The following is a 13,808-nucleotide window of genomic DNA, read 5'->3' as shown; positions in this document are numbered from 1 at the left end:
CCACACTCAGGTCGTCCAGGAGGTCAGCCTGGTATGCCTGAAAAACAGCATAGTGTGCAGAGCAGCACCAGCCTGACCTGCTGCTTGATAAGCCCTTCCCACTAAAGTGGAGGTTGTCCTACAAGGCTTTGAGGGGAAAGAGGGCTTTAAGTGACGATGTCGAGCCCGGCGAGAGATAGCCCACAAGCGCCTCTTCGACCGGGCGGCATCACTGAATACCCCGTGCCTCAGCACCTACGTATAGTCGAATATAATGACGCCGAGGGTATGTGAACACGGGAAGAAAATATATATATATTTTTTAGGGGTTCTCCTTGAGCCGAAAAAGCTCTTCAAGGAGGTTATCAAAGAAAGGGAAGGGACCCATGAGGCGCTCCCTTTCTTAGACTGGAAGATAAAATCTATCCCCTAATTGGAGCGCTTGGGGGTCTCTTTTCGCGTGGCCAGTCCAATCTGGCAACCGCACGAGTAACAACATCGAGCAATTCCTCCGTGAGATTTTTTATTGCGGACGGAAACCTCGGAGGCGGAAGAGAATAGCGATCCACCTCATGATCCGAAGAAGCGTCGGAACGCGCCGAGATCATGTGAAGGACCAGCTGGGTTTGGGGAGAGAATGAGAGAAAGGGATCAACCCGTCTCTTGCTCCTCAGTCATATCCATGCACCGAGCCCCACGAACGATCTTTTCGTGAGTGCTGACTCCGAAGCAAGCGAGCGCAGCACGACGCCTCTGCCTGTTAAAGCAAATCGCAGTGATCGCAACTGCCCTGTTGCAACGCCAGAGCAGCGTGCTCTACCCCCAAAAAACAGCAAAAACTGATGTGTGCCGTCTTCAGCTATAGAGCAAGAAGAGGGAACACGCACCGCTTGCTTTCAGTCATTCTCTCTCTCTTTTTTTTTTTTTTTAGAAATATATATATATATATATAATATTTTCTAAACAGAAGAGAAAAATAGAACAACGTTCACTGCACACTGCCTAACTGAATCTATCTCCTAACAGAGGAAAGAAAGTTTTGACAGGGTGTGTGAAACACACAGAAACAGAATCGCTCTGAAAAAAGAGTTTCTGACGACACCTGGTGACGTATCCATTTATAGCCTGGCCTCAGGTGCATCTAATGATTACATCAGCCAAGGCTATAAATTCCGGTCAATGTTCATTGACGTGTTCCACACATTTATTCAGCTCGGCTCATAGCTAAAGCTGTTCCCCGTAGCGCTTAGCAGCGCAACATCGTAGTGAAGCCTTTTGTAAAGGGAACACTGAGAAGTCACCTTGAAACCAAAAGATTGTGCTGTGGTGAATATCAGGTCTTGGAAAAAATGTTGAGAGCTTAACACATAGACCTTTGGCAGAATTGGAAAGGTGACAGAGTGAGGTGTGTAGCAGATGTGCTGATTAGCAGGTGCACACTAACTGGCATCTGCGCACCAGTCTGTGTGGGCTTCATGACAATTATCTCTTCCAAGCACAAAACATCCTTCTTGGTCCTGTGAAACCTACTCAGAACTACAGAGACATGGTTACTTTTCAAGTATAATGTCTAACATGTGGCTATAAATCAGATATTTATAATGTAGGAGAATAACAATTTATAATTTAAGCATCTGTGAAAACAGTCTTTTTTTAGTAATGGCTGAGGATTGCTAAATTCTTATTGTTTGTATTACTCTTTAAAATCTACTTTAGTTGGATTAGGATTCCGCCAGTGTCTCAATATGGAATTATATCATTTAATTTCCTATGCTGAATTCTCATTCTCCTATGTGGGAAGTCTTGACCCTGCATTGGATGGAATGGGTAGGGTGGCGGGGGATTAGGGACCTGCCAGAAGGACTTGTTAAGTAGGATGAGGAGGACTTGATTGAGCACATGATGTGTGATTAACACACACTTTCTCGTGTTGCAGTGGAGAGCACGACAAATGCAGTTAGACAAAAACAAGTGGATTTGAGAACCTGCACAAGAACTTGAGGGTCAAAAATGAAAGCCATCAGAGAGCAAGAGCCTTCAAATGATCACTGACTTTGTTCATTTGTTAGAATATCTAAAAACTGATGTCTCGGATAGAGAAAACCTAAACAATTTGCTTATTGCTTTGTTTGCCTTGTTGTGCTCTTGAGTTCCCTCCTATTTAAAACTTTGCCTACTTATGTCTAATTCTTATTTTCCTTCAGCAATATCCATTTCATTGACCTGTTTGGTCAAAAATACACATGCCACTGATGAGTTTGCTTGTTTATGAGTAAAATAGCCATTACTTTTGCTCTGCTGTTCTGTTTAATATAATTTGTAACCTTCCTATAAACCTGTTCCAATCTGGCTGTAATGTGTTTGAGGTCCAATCTTTATAATATACAAGCCAGCAGAAATGGTTGTTTTCCTAAAGTGCAAAATCAGGAACACTGGACCTCAACTTTTTTATTTATTATTTTTTTCTGTTTGTGGACATTAGTGATTCAATTTAAAAAGCAACTACAGTGGATGAAGCCTCTTATTCTGAACTTCATTTGAAATTCCTAAAGGAACGGCTTTGCATTCTACTCTAACTATCAGTTTAAATAAGACTCACAGCTTGGGATCTTTTGATTGCCAGTCATGTATAACTAGTCTAGTCATTAATTTGACTACCGCATATGCCCAATGCCCAAGCTATTTACACAGGAAAGCTCAAATAAAGATTGATCCTATTAGCTGATATGGCACCACAATTTCTTTGTGTTAACACACACCTCTTCTCCCCTTCTCTCTCTTTGTCCTTTCTTTACAGTTTCAGCCAGTGATTGTGATTCAGAACAAAATGCAGAGATCACATACTACACACTCAGTCCAGATTTCATCATTTCAGCACATGGCACCATATTCCCTGCAGGCCCTTTGGATTATGAGAGGCTCAATCACCTGTATGAATTTGTAGTAATGGCAGTGGATAAGGGTGAGGTGCCCCACACCGGCACTGCCACCGTACGTCTCCGTATGGCCAATGTCAACGATGAGCCTCCAGAGTTCTCACAGCCTGTGTGAGTTTCTTATCTCCATCACCAACACCAGCCTCATGCTATGGTCTTTTTACAAATTTGATAATGAAGACAAGTTATTTTTTTTCACAGCATGTCCCCTTAAGTTGCAATCTTTTTAAAGAGCCAAGATGGTGTTAACAGTTTAAATAATGTGTGTTTTACCAAAATAACTGCTCTGAATATTTCCGATGTTTTACCATGTGTTCACTTCCAAACTTAGCGCCCTGTTCACATCTGGCACTTCCCACAATTTCCTTTCATAAATCCTCAGAATCCTGCTATGAATGTCAAGAATACATATATTTTATGTGTTGTATGACAAGAATGAAATATAGTTCCATCATGCAGCCATGTGCAATATTTAACAAGGTTAACCCCCTGGGGTCTGAGGGTGTTCCCCTTCTGTCACTCACTCGACGTTGTGTCGATGTACTGACACTAGGGGTTGCTCTTGAGAGACCCGAAACACCTCAATCTTTGAGAAAAGGCCAATGGGAATTGCCGAGTGGAATTTGCATGCCACTCCCCCGGACATGCAGGTATAAAAGGAGAAGGAATGCCCACTCTCATTCTGATTTGTTCTTCAGGGGTGAGCGGATGTGTATCAGCGAGCTGAATACCACTGCTGTGCCTTTCACCACTGAAATAAGCATATGCTGCTGGATATATGGCGCATTCCATATATCCTACTGCACGATTAGTGCAGATTACACCCCAGGGCGTTCAACGGCGCTTCTAAAAGCATATACATTTCTGAAAAAATATATATTTTCCTATATTAGCGCAACACATTGACGTTAATGTCTTTTTAAAGATGCCTTTCCGTCTTTGTGCGATTCCTGGATACGGTCGTTATCTCTCTGCTTCCGACGGCCAGCGTTCGTGTATGGTTCCTGTTCAGTTCATGCTTGCCTGGGCCGCCGCAAGTGTCAGGTTGGACTGGAACCCTCCATCCTTAAAATAAAATGTTTATTATTATGGTCACTACTGAATTTGTACTCCACTTGTTTACATCTTAATTTATGCCTGTTTTGATTAAATTAAATTAAAACAGTCATGTCCGAACAGGTCCACAGTTTTTACAGTACCCAACAGCCAAGAGGCCTTACATTACAAATACACTAGTCAATTCCAATGGAAAAAGTGGGCTCATCATGGGCCCATCTGAAACTAAAGGAATCTGCCTTCCTGCTTTACTTCCCTGTCAGTCACTGACTTCACAAACAGCATTTTTGTATTAAGGTGCCAGCTGGTGTCAGATTGGCTTTTAAGGCACCATTTTATCACATTTGATGATCTCAAACAAATTCAAGGGAGCTTTAGAGATAACCAAGTGAATATTTATTTACATAAATGCTTAATCCTCTATAGAAATAGAATGAGTATGCAGGCTGTGGGGTGCTCCTGTGTTGGAAATATAGAGGCAGAGAGTCAAGTTGTGGATCATGACTGCCTGAGTTATTTTGCAGACTGAGGTGCTTAGTCAAAGGACAGAGTGTGAAAATGGTAATCTATGGTATGTTGAATGATTCTGTTGAATGCTATTGTTCTGAATAGGTCATTTTTTGTGAAAAGCAAACACAATAGGATCCTCAATGTAGTGACTGAGCCTGTAGGCTTTTCAGTCCAGGGTGGCTGGTTAGATGGCCTTTGTCACGATTCCCTTGTTGTCTGCCCTGGGTTTCACTTGTCCTTGTTAAAAGAACTACACTTCCCATGATCCCCGGCCCTCATCACTGCCAGCCCTGTGTCATTGTGCTCACCTGATTGTAGTTTGTCATCATTATGTCTCCAGTGTATATAAACCCTGTTTGTTCTCCATTCCCCTGTCGATCGTTGATGTATGTGGATGCCTGTTTCCCGTCTATATTACCCCGTCTGTTAACTCTTCCGTGTTTTTGTTTTACTGTTTCCCATCGTGGATGTTTTCTTTGTTCGTGTGTTTTCGTGTTGCCCTATTATTCTAGTAAAGTATCGCTGCGTTTAGATCCTCGCCCCTCGTCTGTCTTCCTGCTCACCTGCACATCATAACAGCCTTGACATGTCACATCACCAGCCTCTCGAAACTCTCAAGGGAACAATGGGGTTATAGTCATGTTTGTGCAATATGGAAAATCTCTTTAACACTGACATTATAGAGGTTAATTTAAAGCATTGTATGCCGACCTGGCCGAGGGAGATTTTAAATTTATCTGTAAAGACATTTGTCAGTTGGAGGGCATTTTCTTTGAGCAATGTTGGGATGCTGGGTCAGCCAATTCTAAAGTCAGCAGTTGGACTGTCACGATTATTAAATAATCACATTTATTTGATCAGGACCCAATCACAGATTTCAAAAAACAAGATTTTCTTAAATACAAAAAGAAAGTGAAAAAACTCAACCAAAACAACCACAAGGGGGAAACAAACATAAACTATCCCACTGGGGAAAAGGTATCCAGGCTGGGGCAGAGGGTAACGGAAATGGGCTGGACTGGAAAATGATGCAAACACACAGGAATGACTGGATGGAGAACAGGACACACTGCAACAAGACCAACAAACCAGACTAACTGGAATAAACACAAGCACACAAGACTGGAAACAAGATGAACTGGCACTGACAGCAAACACGAGGAGACTAAAATAGGGGGAGAAATCAAATGGGTTAACAGGGGACAGGCAAGGCAAAATAACTAATAATAAGCAAAAAAGAAGGCGGGGTATGGCGACGTAAGACAGAGAGATACATGGCGATACAGAAACAAAACAAAGCCACGTGCTCTCACAAGACAACAAAACACCCAAATGGCATGAGCGCACATCGCCAAGACAATAAGGCAGTATACTGTCATGCCAACCGACAAACAAGACGAGAGAATGCGTAGCTACACCAAACAAAGCAATGCCACGCATTCTCGCATGAACTAACCTGAGCGTACATCGCAAGGCAAATGCCACGTGATGCACGCAAATGGTAACAAAAACAAGACAGTACACCTGTGCGAGAGAAACTCAGCACAACATGAAGACAGCTCGTGACCCAGGCACGCAACGCAAGCGTGACACGAGGCGCACCCGATTTCAAGAGACATACAAACTATTGATGCGAGTGCATGCTACCAAGATGACATATTAATTATCTTTTGCCACCACAGACAAACATGGAGCACAAGTGTCCGGATCCTGACACGAACCGAAAATCAGGATCCAGACAACATGCTCCCGACACGGCAGGGAATACTTGTGGGATAAATCAGAGAGACTAAAAATATCAAGTGAAGAATGTAGGACAGAAATATATATATATATATATATATATATATATATATATATATATATATATATATATATATAGTTGAACAAAAAGAGAGACATGTTTTACTGTAAGTACTTGGAAATATTTTAAATATTATTTTTCATCATTCTACCCATGCAAAAAAGTTTTTTAAAGCCTTAAAGGAAATCATGTATCACTTTTTTTATTATATGATTCCAAGTTAAATATGAATAAATTAGTACTTAAGGTGCATACAGTGCACATACACCTTAAGTGGTATGACAGTTTGTATGACAAAAAAATTGTGAAAGCCCTAAAACAGACAATCATCATAATAAAAAATACTGTATTTGTTTAAAAAATTAATTGTCAGTGAAATTTCATAATCATGATAGCCCTAGTCAGCAGGGTTCTTCATATTTTGACTGTAATTACAGTCACACCCTGGTTTAATGGCGAAAGAGTGGTGTTCTAGTTGCAGTTATAAGCAAAAACGTCTAGGTTACGTATGTAATCTCCCTTCCCCGATGGAGGGAACGAGACGTTGTGTCAGAAGCGACACTAGGGGTCTCTCTTGAGTGCCGATATTCACCTCTGAACTATGAAAAAAGGCCAATGAGAGTTGGCAACCAGTATTTGCATGTCCCGCCCCCGGACATACGGGTATTTAAGCGGCGCAAATACGGGAGTTCATTCAGGATTTTTCTGAGGAGCCGGAAATGGTCCGGCCACAACAGTGGCTCGGCTCAGTGACGTGGCAGGGGAGACACAACGTCTCGTTCCCTCCATCGGGGAACGGAGGTTACATACGTAACCTAGACGTTCCCCTTCTGTCGCTCTCTCCACGTTGTGTCAGAGAAGCGACAGTAGGGGTCCACTTATAAAAGTGCCATGTGCTGAGCCGTGTATGTGAACTCCTGATACAGGAGCGAGCAGGTATTCTTACGTGCAGGACGACCAACTGTATCACGCTGCACGTACCCTTCCCCAATGTCCCATTTAAGCCATCAGGATTCCTTATCGTTACCCTGGGGGGGAACAAGGTGCTGGCCGCCAACCTGGGAACGGGCCAAGCCTGGCCGGGCCTCTTTTCTCTCTATGTTTCTCGCATAGAGCAACTAAGGCCGGGGCCCTTACACGCATTGAGGGAAGGGGGTCTTAGCCCTTATTCAGGGCAGAGAAGACCCTGTGGAGGCCACGCCTACCCAAGAGGGGAGGCAAGTATAAGTGGCAAAACCATCAGAGGCTTGCCTTAGTGCCTACGTGGAAAAGTTTGTGCGGTGGTGGATCCAGCCTCATAGAGGGTGGATCATACAGCACGGCAACCGAGGCAGCCGTGACTGCCTAAGGGAAACACGGAAGTCCGCTCGCCAGAGGGGACAGAACCGTGGTATTACACACGGGGAGTCCGAAGGAGGCCTTACCTGTGGAGCACCTATACCAGTACAGGGTAGCTTGCGGTACCCGCAGTGGCTTGGGTCGGCGAGTTCCTCCGCTGAACTGCGACCCACGAGGGCTAGGGAGGAATCAACCAGTGTCCCAAACCTGAGAGCTCCTGGGAATGAAGGCGCACTGTTTCCCCTGGTTAGGGGGAAGGGCGCTAGGTGCAAGCGATTCACCCGGTCAGAATGTGGGCATGCTACCGAGTTCTACGGGCTCGGTACCTGAGAAAACACGGGACGATACTGACTCAACTCGGAGATTGTAGAATCTCGCAAAAGTGTTAGGTGTTGCCCAGCCCGCTACTCTACAAATGTCTGCTAGTGCAGTGCCCCTAGCCCAGTGCCCATGAGGACGCAACACTCCTGGTGGAGTGAGCTCGGACCCACAAGGGGGGGGCACGGCCTGGGTGTGATAAGCCAGGGAAATGGCGTTCCCTTTCTGCTGTCCCCCAAAGCAGACGAAGAGCTGCTCAGAGCGTCTGGTGCTCTGTGTGCGGTCCAGATAAATATGTAAAGCACGTACTGGACACAGCAGTGAAAGGGCTGGGTCTGCCTCCTCCCAGGGCAGCGCTTGCAGGTTCACCACCTGATCCCTGAGGATGTGGTAGGAACCTTGGGCACATAGCCCGGTCGCGGTCTTAGGATAACGAAAGTGTCTGCCGGACCGAACTCCAGGCAAGCATCGCTAACAGAGAACGCATGCAGGTCCCCGACCCTCTTGATGGAAGCGAGCGTGATCAGCAGGGTGGTCTTGAGAGAGAGGGCCATGAGTCCAACTGAGTCAAGCGGCTCGAAGGGGGGTCTCTGGAGTCCCGTAAGGATGACGAGAGATCTCAGGAGGGGAACAGGTTAGGCTGGGAGGGAGTTATCCTCCGGGCACCTTTTAGGAACCTGACGATTAAGTCGTGCTTACCAAGAGACTTTCCGTCTACCGTGTCGTGGTGGGCCGTGATAGCGGCGACATACACCTTGAGGGTGGAGGGGGACAGCCTCCTCTCCAGCCTCTCCTGAAGAAACACAAGCACTGACCTATCTGCGCACTTCTGCGGGTCTTCGGCTTGGGAAGAACACCAGTCCGCAAACAGATGCCACTTTAGAGCGTAGAGATGCCTGGTAGAGGGGGCTCTGGCTTGATTGATTGTATCTATGACGGTCAGTGGTAGGCCGGCTAGATCTTCTGCATCCCGTCCAAGGGCCAGACGTGGAGGTTCCAGAGGTCTGGGTGCGGGTACCAGAGCGTGCCCCGTCCCTGAGAAAGAAGGTCCTTCCTCAGGGGAATTCGCCAGGGAGGGGCTGTCTCCTCCTCCTCCCTGACCTTGCATAGCACCTGTGCAAGAAGGCTCACTGGGGGAAATGTGTACTTGCGCAGCCCCGCCTGCCAGCTGTGCTTGCCAACGCGTCTGCCCCGAGGGGAGCCTCTGTCCGGGCATACCAGAGCGGGCAGTGGGAGCGTTTCTTGGGAGGCAAACAGGTCTACCTGAGCCTTGCCAAACCGGTCCCAAATCAGCTGGACCGACTGGGGGTGGAGCCTCCACTCTCCGCCAGGCAAGCTTTGTCTTGACAGCGTGTCCGCTATCACATTGAGGTTGCCAGGGATGTGAGTGGCGCGCAGTGACTTGAGTCGCTTCTGACTCCAAAGGAGGAGACGACGGGCGAGCTGTGACATGTGGAGGGAGCGTACTCCGCCTTGGCGGTTTATGTAGGCTACGACCGTGGTGCTGTCTGTCCTGACTAGGACGTGTTTGTTCCGAATTAATGGAAGAAACTTCTGCAGGGCCAGAAAAACAGCCAGCAGCTCTAGGCAGTTGATGTGCCAGCGCAGCGGGCCTCGGTTCCACCGGCCTGCGGCTGCGTGCCCGTTGCACGCAGCCCCAACCCAATTTGGAGGCGTCGGTTGTGACCCGAACGCGTCGGGACACCTGCTGCAAGGGTACTCCTGCCCTTAGAAAGCAGAGGTCTGTCCAGGGTTTGAAGGTTTAGCGGCAGGCAGAGGTAACTTTTACGTTGTGCGTGCCGCATGCTCGTCTCGGGACTCGAGTCCGGAGCCAGTGCTGAAGTGGTCTCATATGCATCAACCCCAGTGGCGCGGCCGCCGCGGAGGATGCCATATGCCCCAGGAGCTGTTGGAAACCTTTTAGCGGGACCATGGCGCCTGGCTTGAAGGAAGCGAGGCATTTCAGCACTGACTGACCACGCTCGTTGGAGAGACGTGCTGTCATTGAGACTGAGTCTAACTCCAGACCGAGAAAAGAGATGCTCTGCACCGGGGAGAGCTTGCTCTTTTCCCAGTTGACCTGAAGCCCCAAACGGCTGAGGTGGCTGAGCACCTGGTCTCTGTGTGTGCATAGTAACTCTTGGGAGTGGGCCAGTATGAGCCAGTCGTCGAGGTAATTGAGTATGCGTATGCCGGCTTCTCGGAGCGGGGCAAGAGCTGCCTCTGCGACTTTTGTGAAGACGCGAGGGGACAGAGACAGGCCGAAGGGGAGGACTTTGTACTGATACGCCTGGCCGTCGAACGCGAACATTAGGAAGGGTCGATGTCGAGGGCGAATTGAGACGTGGAAGTACGCGTCCTTCAGGTCTACCGCTGCAAACCAATCTAGATGCCGGACGCCAGATAGAATTTGTTTCTGGGTGAGCATTTTGAACGGGAGATTGGACAAGGTCCGATTGAAAACTCGCAGGTCCAAGATCGGTCGTAAGCCGCCGCCTTTCTTGGGTACAATGAAGAAAGGGCTGTAGAAACCCTTCTTCGTTTCAGTTGGAGGGACAGGCTCTATCGCGTCCTTTAATAGAAGGGAGGCGATTTCTTCGCGCAGGGAATGGGCATGTTGGCCGTGTACTGTGGAAAAATGTATGCCCACGAAGGGGGGCGGAGACCTGGCAAACTGAATTGCGTAACCGAGTCGAATGGTCCGGTGCAGCCAGCGTGATGGGTTGGGCAGTGAAAGCCACGCCTCTAAACTCCGTGCTAGGGGCACCAAGGGGAAAAGTTTTTTGGACATACCCGGCGGGGCTTCGCAGCGGTGCGGAACAGGTAACGTGGCGTCGGGAGGCAACGTGGCGTCCCGAGGCTCTGGTGCTGAGAATAAACTCAAAGCAATTACCTTGCTCCATGCATCCGGCAGGGGGCGGGTTCGTGACTGAGGAGGAGGTCTGATGCTAGTGTCCTCTGGACTTGTCTGAACCGGAAGGCCGGGGAACAGTCGTGGGGCTGAAGGCAGGGACACCGTGTCCATGGAGCCGGGACTGTTGAGGCCTGAAAGCAGAGTGCCATGAGAACGGCCTCCGTCTGCTTCTTTTCCGTGGAGAACTGCTGGGCAAAGTCCTCGACGGTGTCGCCGAAGAGGCCGAACTGGGAGACAGGGGCGTTGAGGAAGCGAGTCTTGTCGGCTTCACGCATCTCGACCATGTTCAGCCACAGTTGACGTTTCTGGACCACTAAGCGTGGCCATCGCCTGCCCGAGCTTGCGCTTTGACCTTCGTCACTCTCAGGGCGAGGTCGGTCGCTGAGCGCAGTTCCTGCAGCGTGTCGGGATCAGGGCCACTCCCGTGCATGTCGCGTAGTGCCTTGGCTTGGTGGACCTGCAGGAGAGCCATGGCATGCAGGGCGGAAGCGGCGCGTCCGGTGGCGCTGTAGGCCTTCGCTGTCAGCGAGGAGGTTGCTCTACAGGTCTGGGAAGGGAGTACGGGGCGACCTCGCCAGGTGGTAGGGGTTCCGGGGCATAGATGGATTGCAACCGCCCTATCCACCTGGGGAATCGCCTCGTACCCATGGTGCGCTCCGCCGTCGATGGTGGTGAGGGCGGACGAGCCTGTGGCGGTGTGACGAGTGGAGAGGGGTGCTCTCCACGAAGACGTCAGCTCGTCATGCACTTCCTGGAAAAACGGAACCGGGGGGGGTGAGGCTGTGAGCGGCGCCCAGACCCCAGGAACCAGTTGTCCAGCCGTGATGGTTGTGGGGAGGATGGAGGGTTCCAATCCAAGCCCACGCTGTTGGCTGCCCGGGAAAGCATGTCGGTCATCTGTGCATCGGCCTCAGCCTGGGCGTGCAGGCCCGAAAGCGGCAGCCCAGGGGAGTCCTCAGCATCAGATACCACGCCCTCCGATGCCGCGGTGAGCTCATCTGCTTCCATCGCAAGAGGGTCGGCAGACTGGCTGTGAGGCAAGTCGCGGCCGCCTCGAGCACGGACGGGAATCAACGAGCCTGCTGGGGTGCGGGTGGTCCGAGGGGGCGTACCCGGCGGAGCTGCACCCGCTGCCATCCCCAAATCGCCTCCATCGCCAGCCGCATCGTCCTCAATCCCGTGGGAAGAAGGAGCAACACGGGGGGCGGCTGGAGTGGCTTGCTCACGGTTGTAAGCAAGCCGCGACCGCAACGTTGTCATGGTCATGTTCTCGCAGTGAGAACATGAACCATCCTCAAACGCAGCCTCGGTGTGATCACTACCCAGACACACGAGACAACGCCTGTGGCCGTCGGAAGCAGAGAGCACTCTACCGCATCCAGAAACAACACAGGGGCGGAAAGGCATCTTTATAAAGACGCGTCCTTAAAAGGACGTTCAACGGCGCTGTGTTTTGCTGTTTTAGAGGAAATTACTCTTTTAAATAAAATCACTCTTTTATGAAAAAAACTCGTGAGAGTTTTTTAATCTGCGCTGTCGAAGCGCCCAGCCGTGCAACAGGAGAAAGCCGCTGTTGTGTGCCGTAGAATCCAACAGCATGCAGCAGAGGGATAGCAGGAACTCGGTGTGTATACGCAGCAGTTGCAGACACGACCATCGGCTCCGAAGAAATTTTCTGAATGAACTCCCGTATTTGCGCCGCTTAAATACCCGTAAGTCCGGTGCGGACATGCAAATACTGGTTGCCAACTCTCATTGGCCTTTTTTCATAGTTCAGAGGTGAATATCGGCGCTCAAGAGAGACCCCTAGTGTCGCTTCTCTGACACAACATGGAGAGAGCGACAGAAGGGGAACAATGCCAAAAAGCCTCAGCCCTCACTTAATGTGATATTCCTGATCATATGATCTTTCTTTATATTATTCTCCCCTCGTCTAGAGCTTGTCACTGAGCTCTTTCCTTTGTATCTGTACTTATTTGTACTCATTCTGTTGATATTTCTGTTGCGCTGAATGTTATTGTTGTTTTGTTCTGTCTTGTTGGAGTTGCTATGGCCCTTGGCCATTTTAATTGACTGATTTTCTGGCAGGGAGCTCACTGAATCAGAGAGGCAGATTCAATCAGCCATGCATTCAGTTGAAGCTGGAGGAATAGAGAATGGGGCATGCAGGTTGGGGGCAGAAAGATAGAGAGACAGACCTCGGTCAAGAGGTTTTGAAAAAAGAATGGGAGGGCCAGACAGATTTCTGTTTCAGTTGCAGTCCCAGTTGCCTAAAAGGTCTTTTTAATTTATTTATGCATTTGTATTCTAGTGTGCACATCTATGTCTGCATGGCTATACCCAAGAGCATGAGTTTGAGATGTGAATGGTTTGGCAGCCTGCTTTAAATATTAAAGTCGATATGAAATAAAAAATTATTCTATTTTCTTTTTTTATACACATTCCTGGTCCATCACAGTCTCAACTCGAGATGGTGAAATTGTTAGATATCATATGACTTGCCCTGTACTAAAAGTTTTTTTTAAAGATTTGTATTCCATATAGACTAACCAATCAACAAACAGTACTTCAAATAGACACAATGCAGGCATCAAGTTTTAGCAAGCTTCCTATCTAACACTTTATTTTAAGAAAGAAAAAAAAGAGTTATGTATTGTATATAGTTCCAAAACGAAGTTTTCTTTCTTCTGTGGTACACAACAATTATTTTCTGAACAAAATCATGGTTAGGTATTGGGTGTGGGTAGACTTTATGGTTAGTTGTAGGTTTGGAATTTGGTTTAGGGTTCTGGGTTAGGAATGTAAACACTTCCCAAAGTCACACATTTTTGTACCGAGCCAATTGGTACAATTGCATCATCTCATACTGTTATTATGGCTTGTCATAAGACTTGGTTGTCCTAATCTGATTGTTCATGATTCATCTGTGAATGTTATTAAATACAAAATAAAT

The 13,808-nt window shown here is 48.1% G+C and overlaps 1 protein-coding gene across 1 annotated transcript in view; it reads left to right on the top strand.

Annotated features, from left to right (window-relative positions):
- LOC127654782 (neural-cadherin-like) overlaps positions 1-13,808 on the top strand; it is a 437,028-nt gene that overhangs the window by 177,705 nt on the left and 245,515 nt on the right. Inside the window, exon 6 of the mRNA XM_052142196.1 lies at positions 2,777-3,026. Coding sequence (XP_051998156.1) covers positions 2,777-3,026 — 250 coding nt within the window. The remainder of the gene's footprint in view (positions 1-2,776; positions 3,027-13,808) is intronic.

This window comes from Xyrauchen texanus, chromosome 2, assembly GCF_025860055.1.
Source record: "Xyrauchen texanus isolate HMW12.3.18 chromosome 2, RBS_HiC_50CHRs, whole genome shotgun sequence".
Taxonomy (NCBI): domain Eukaryota; kingdom Metazoa; phylum Chordata; class Actinopteri; order Cypriniformes; family Catostomidae; genus Xyrauchen; species Xyrauchen texanus.
The sequence above is the reverse complement of the archived record's forward strand: the minus strand, read 5'-3'. Positions and strand labels throughout refer to the sequence as shown.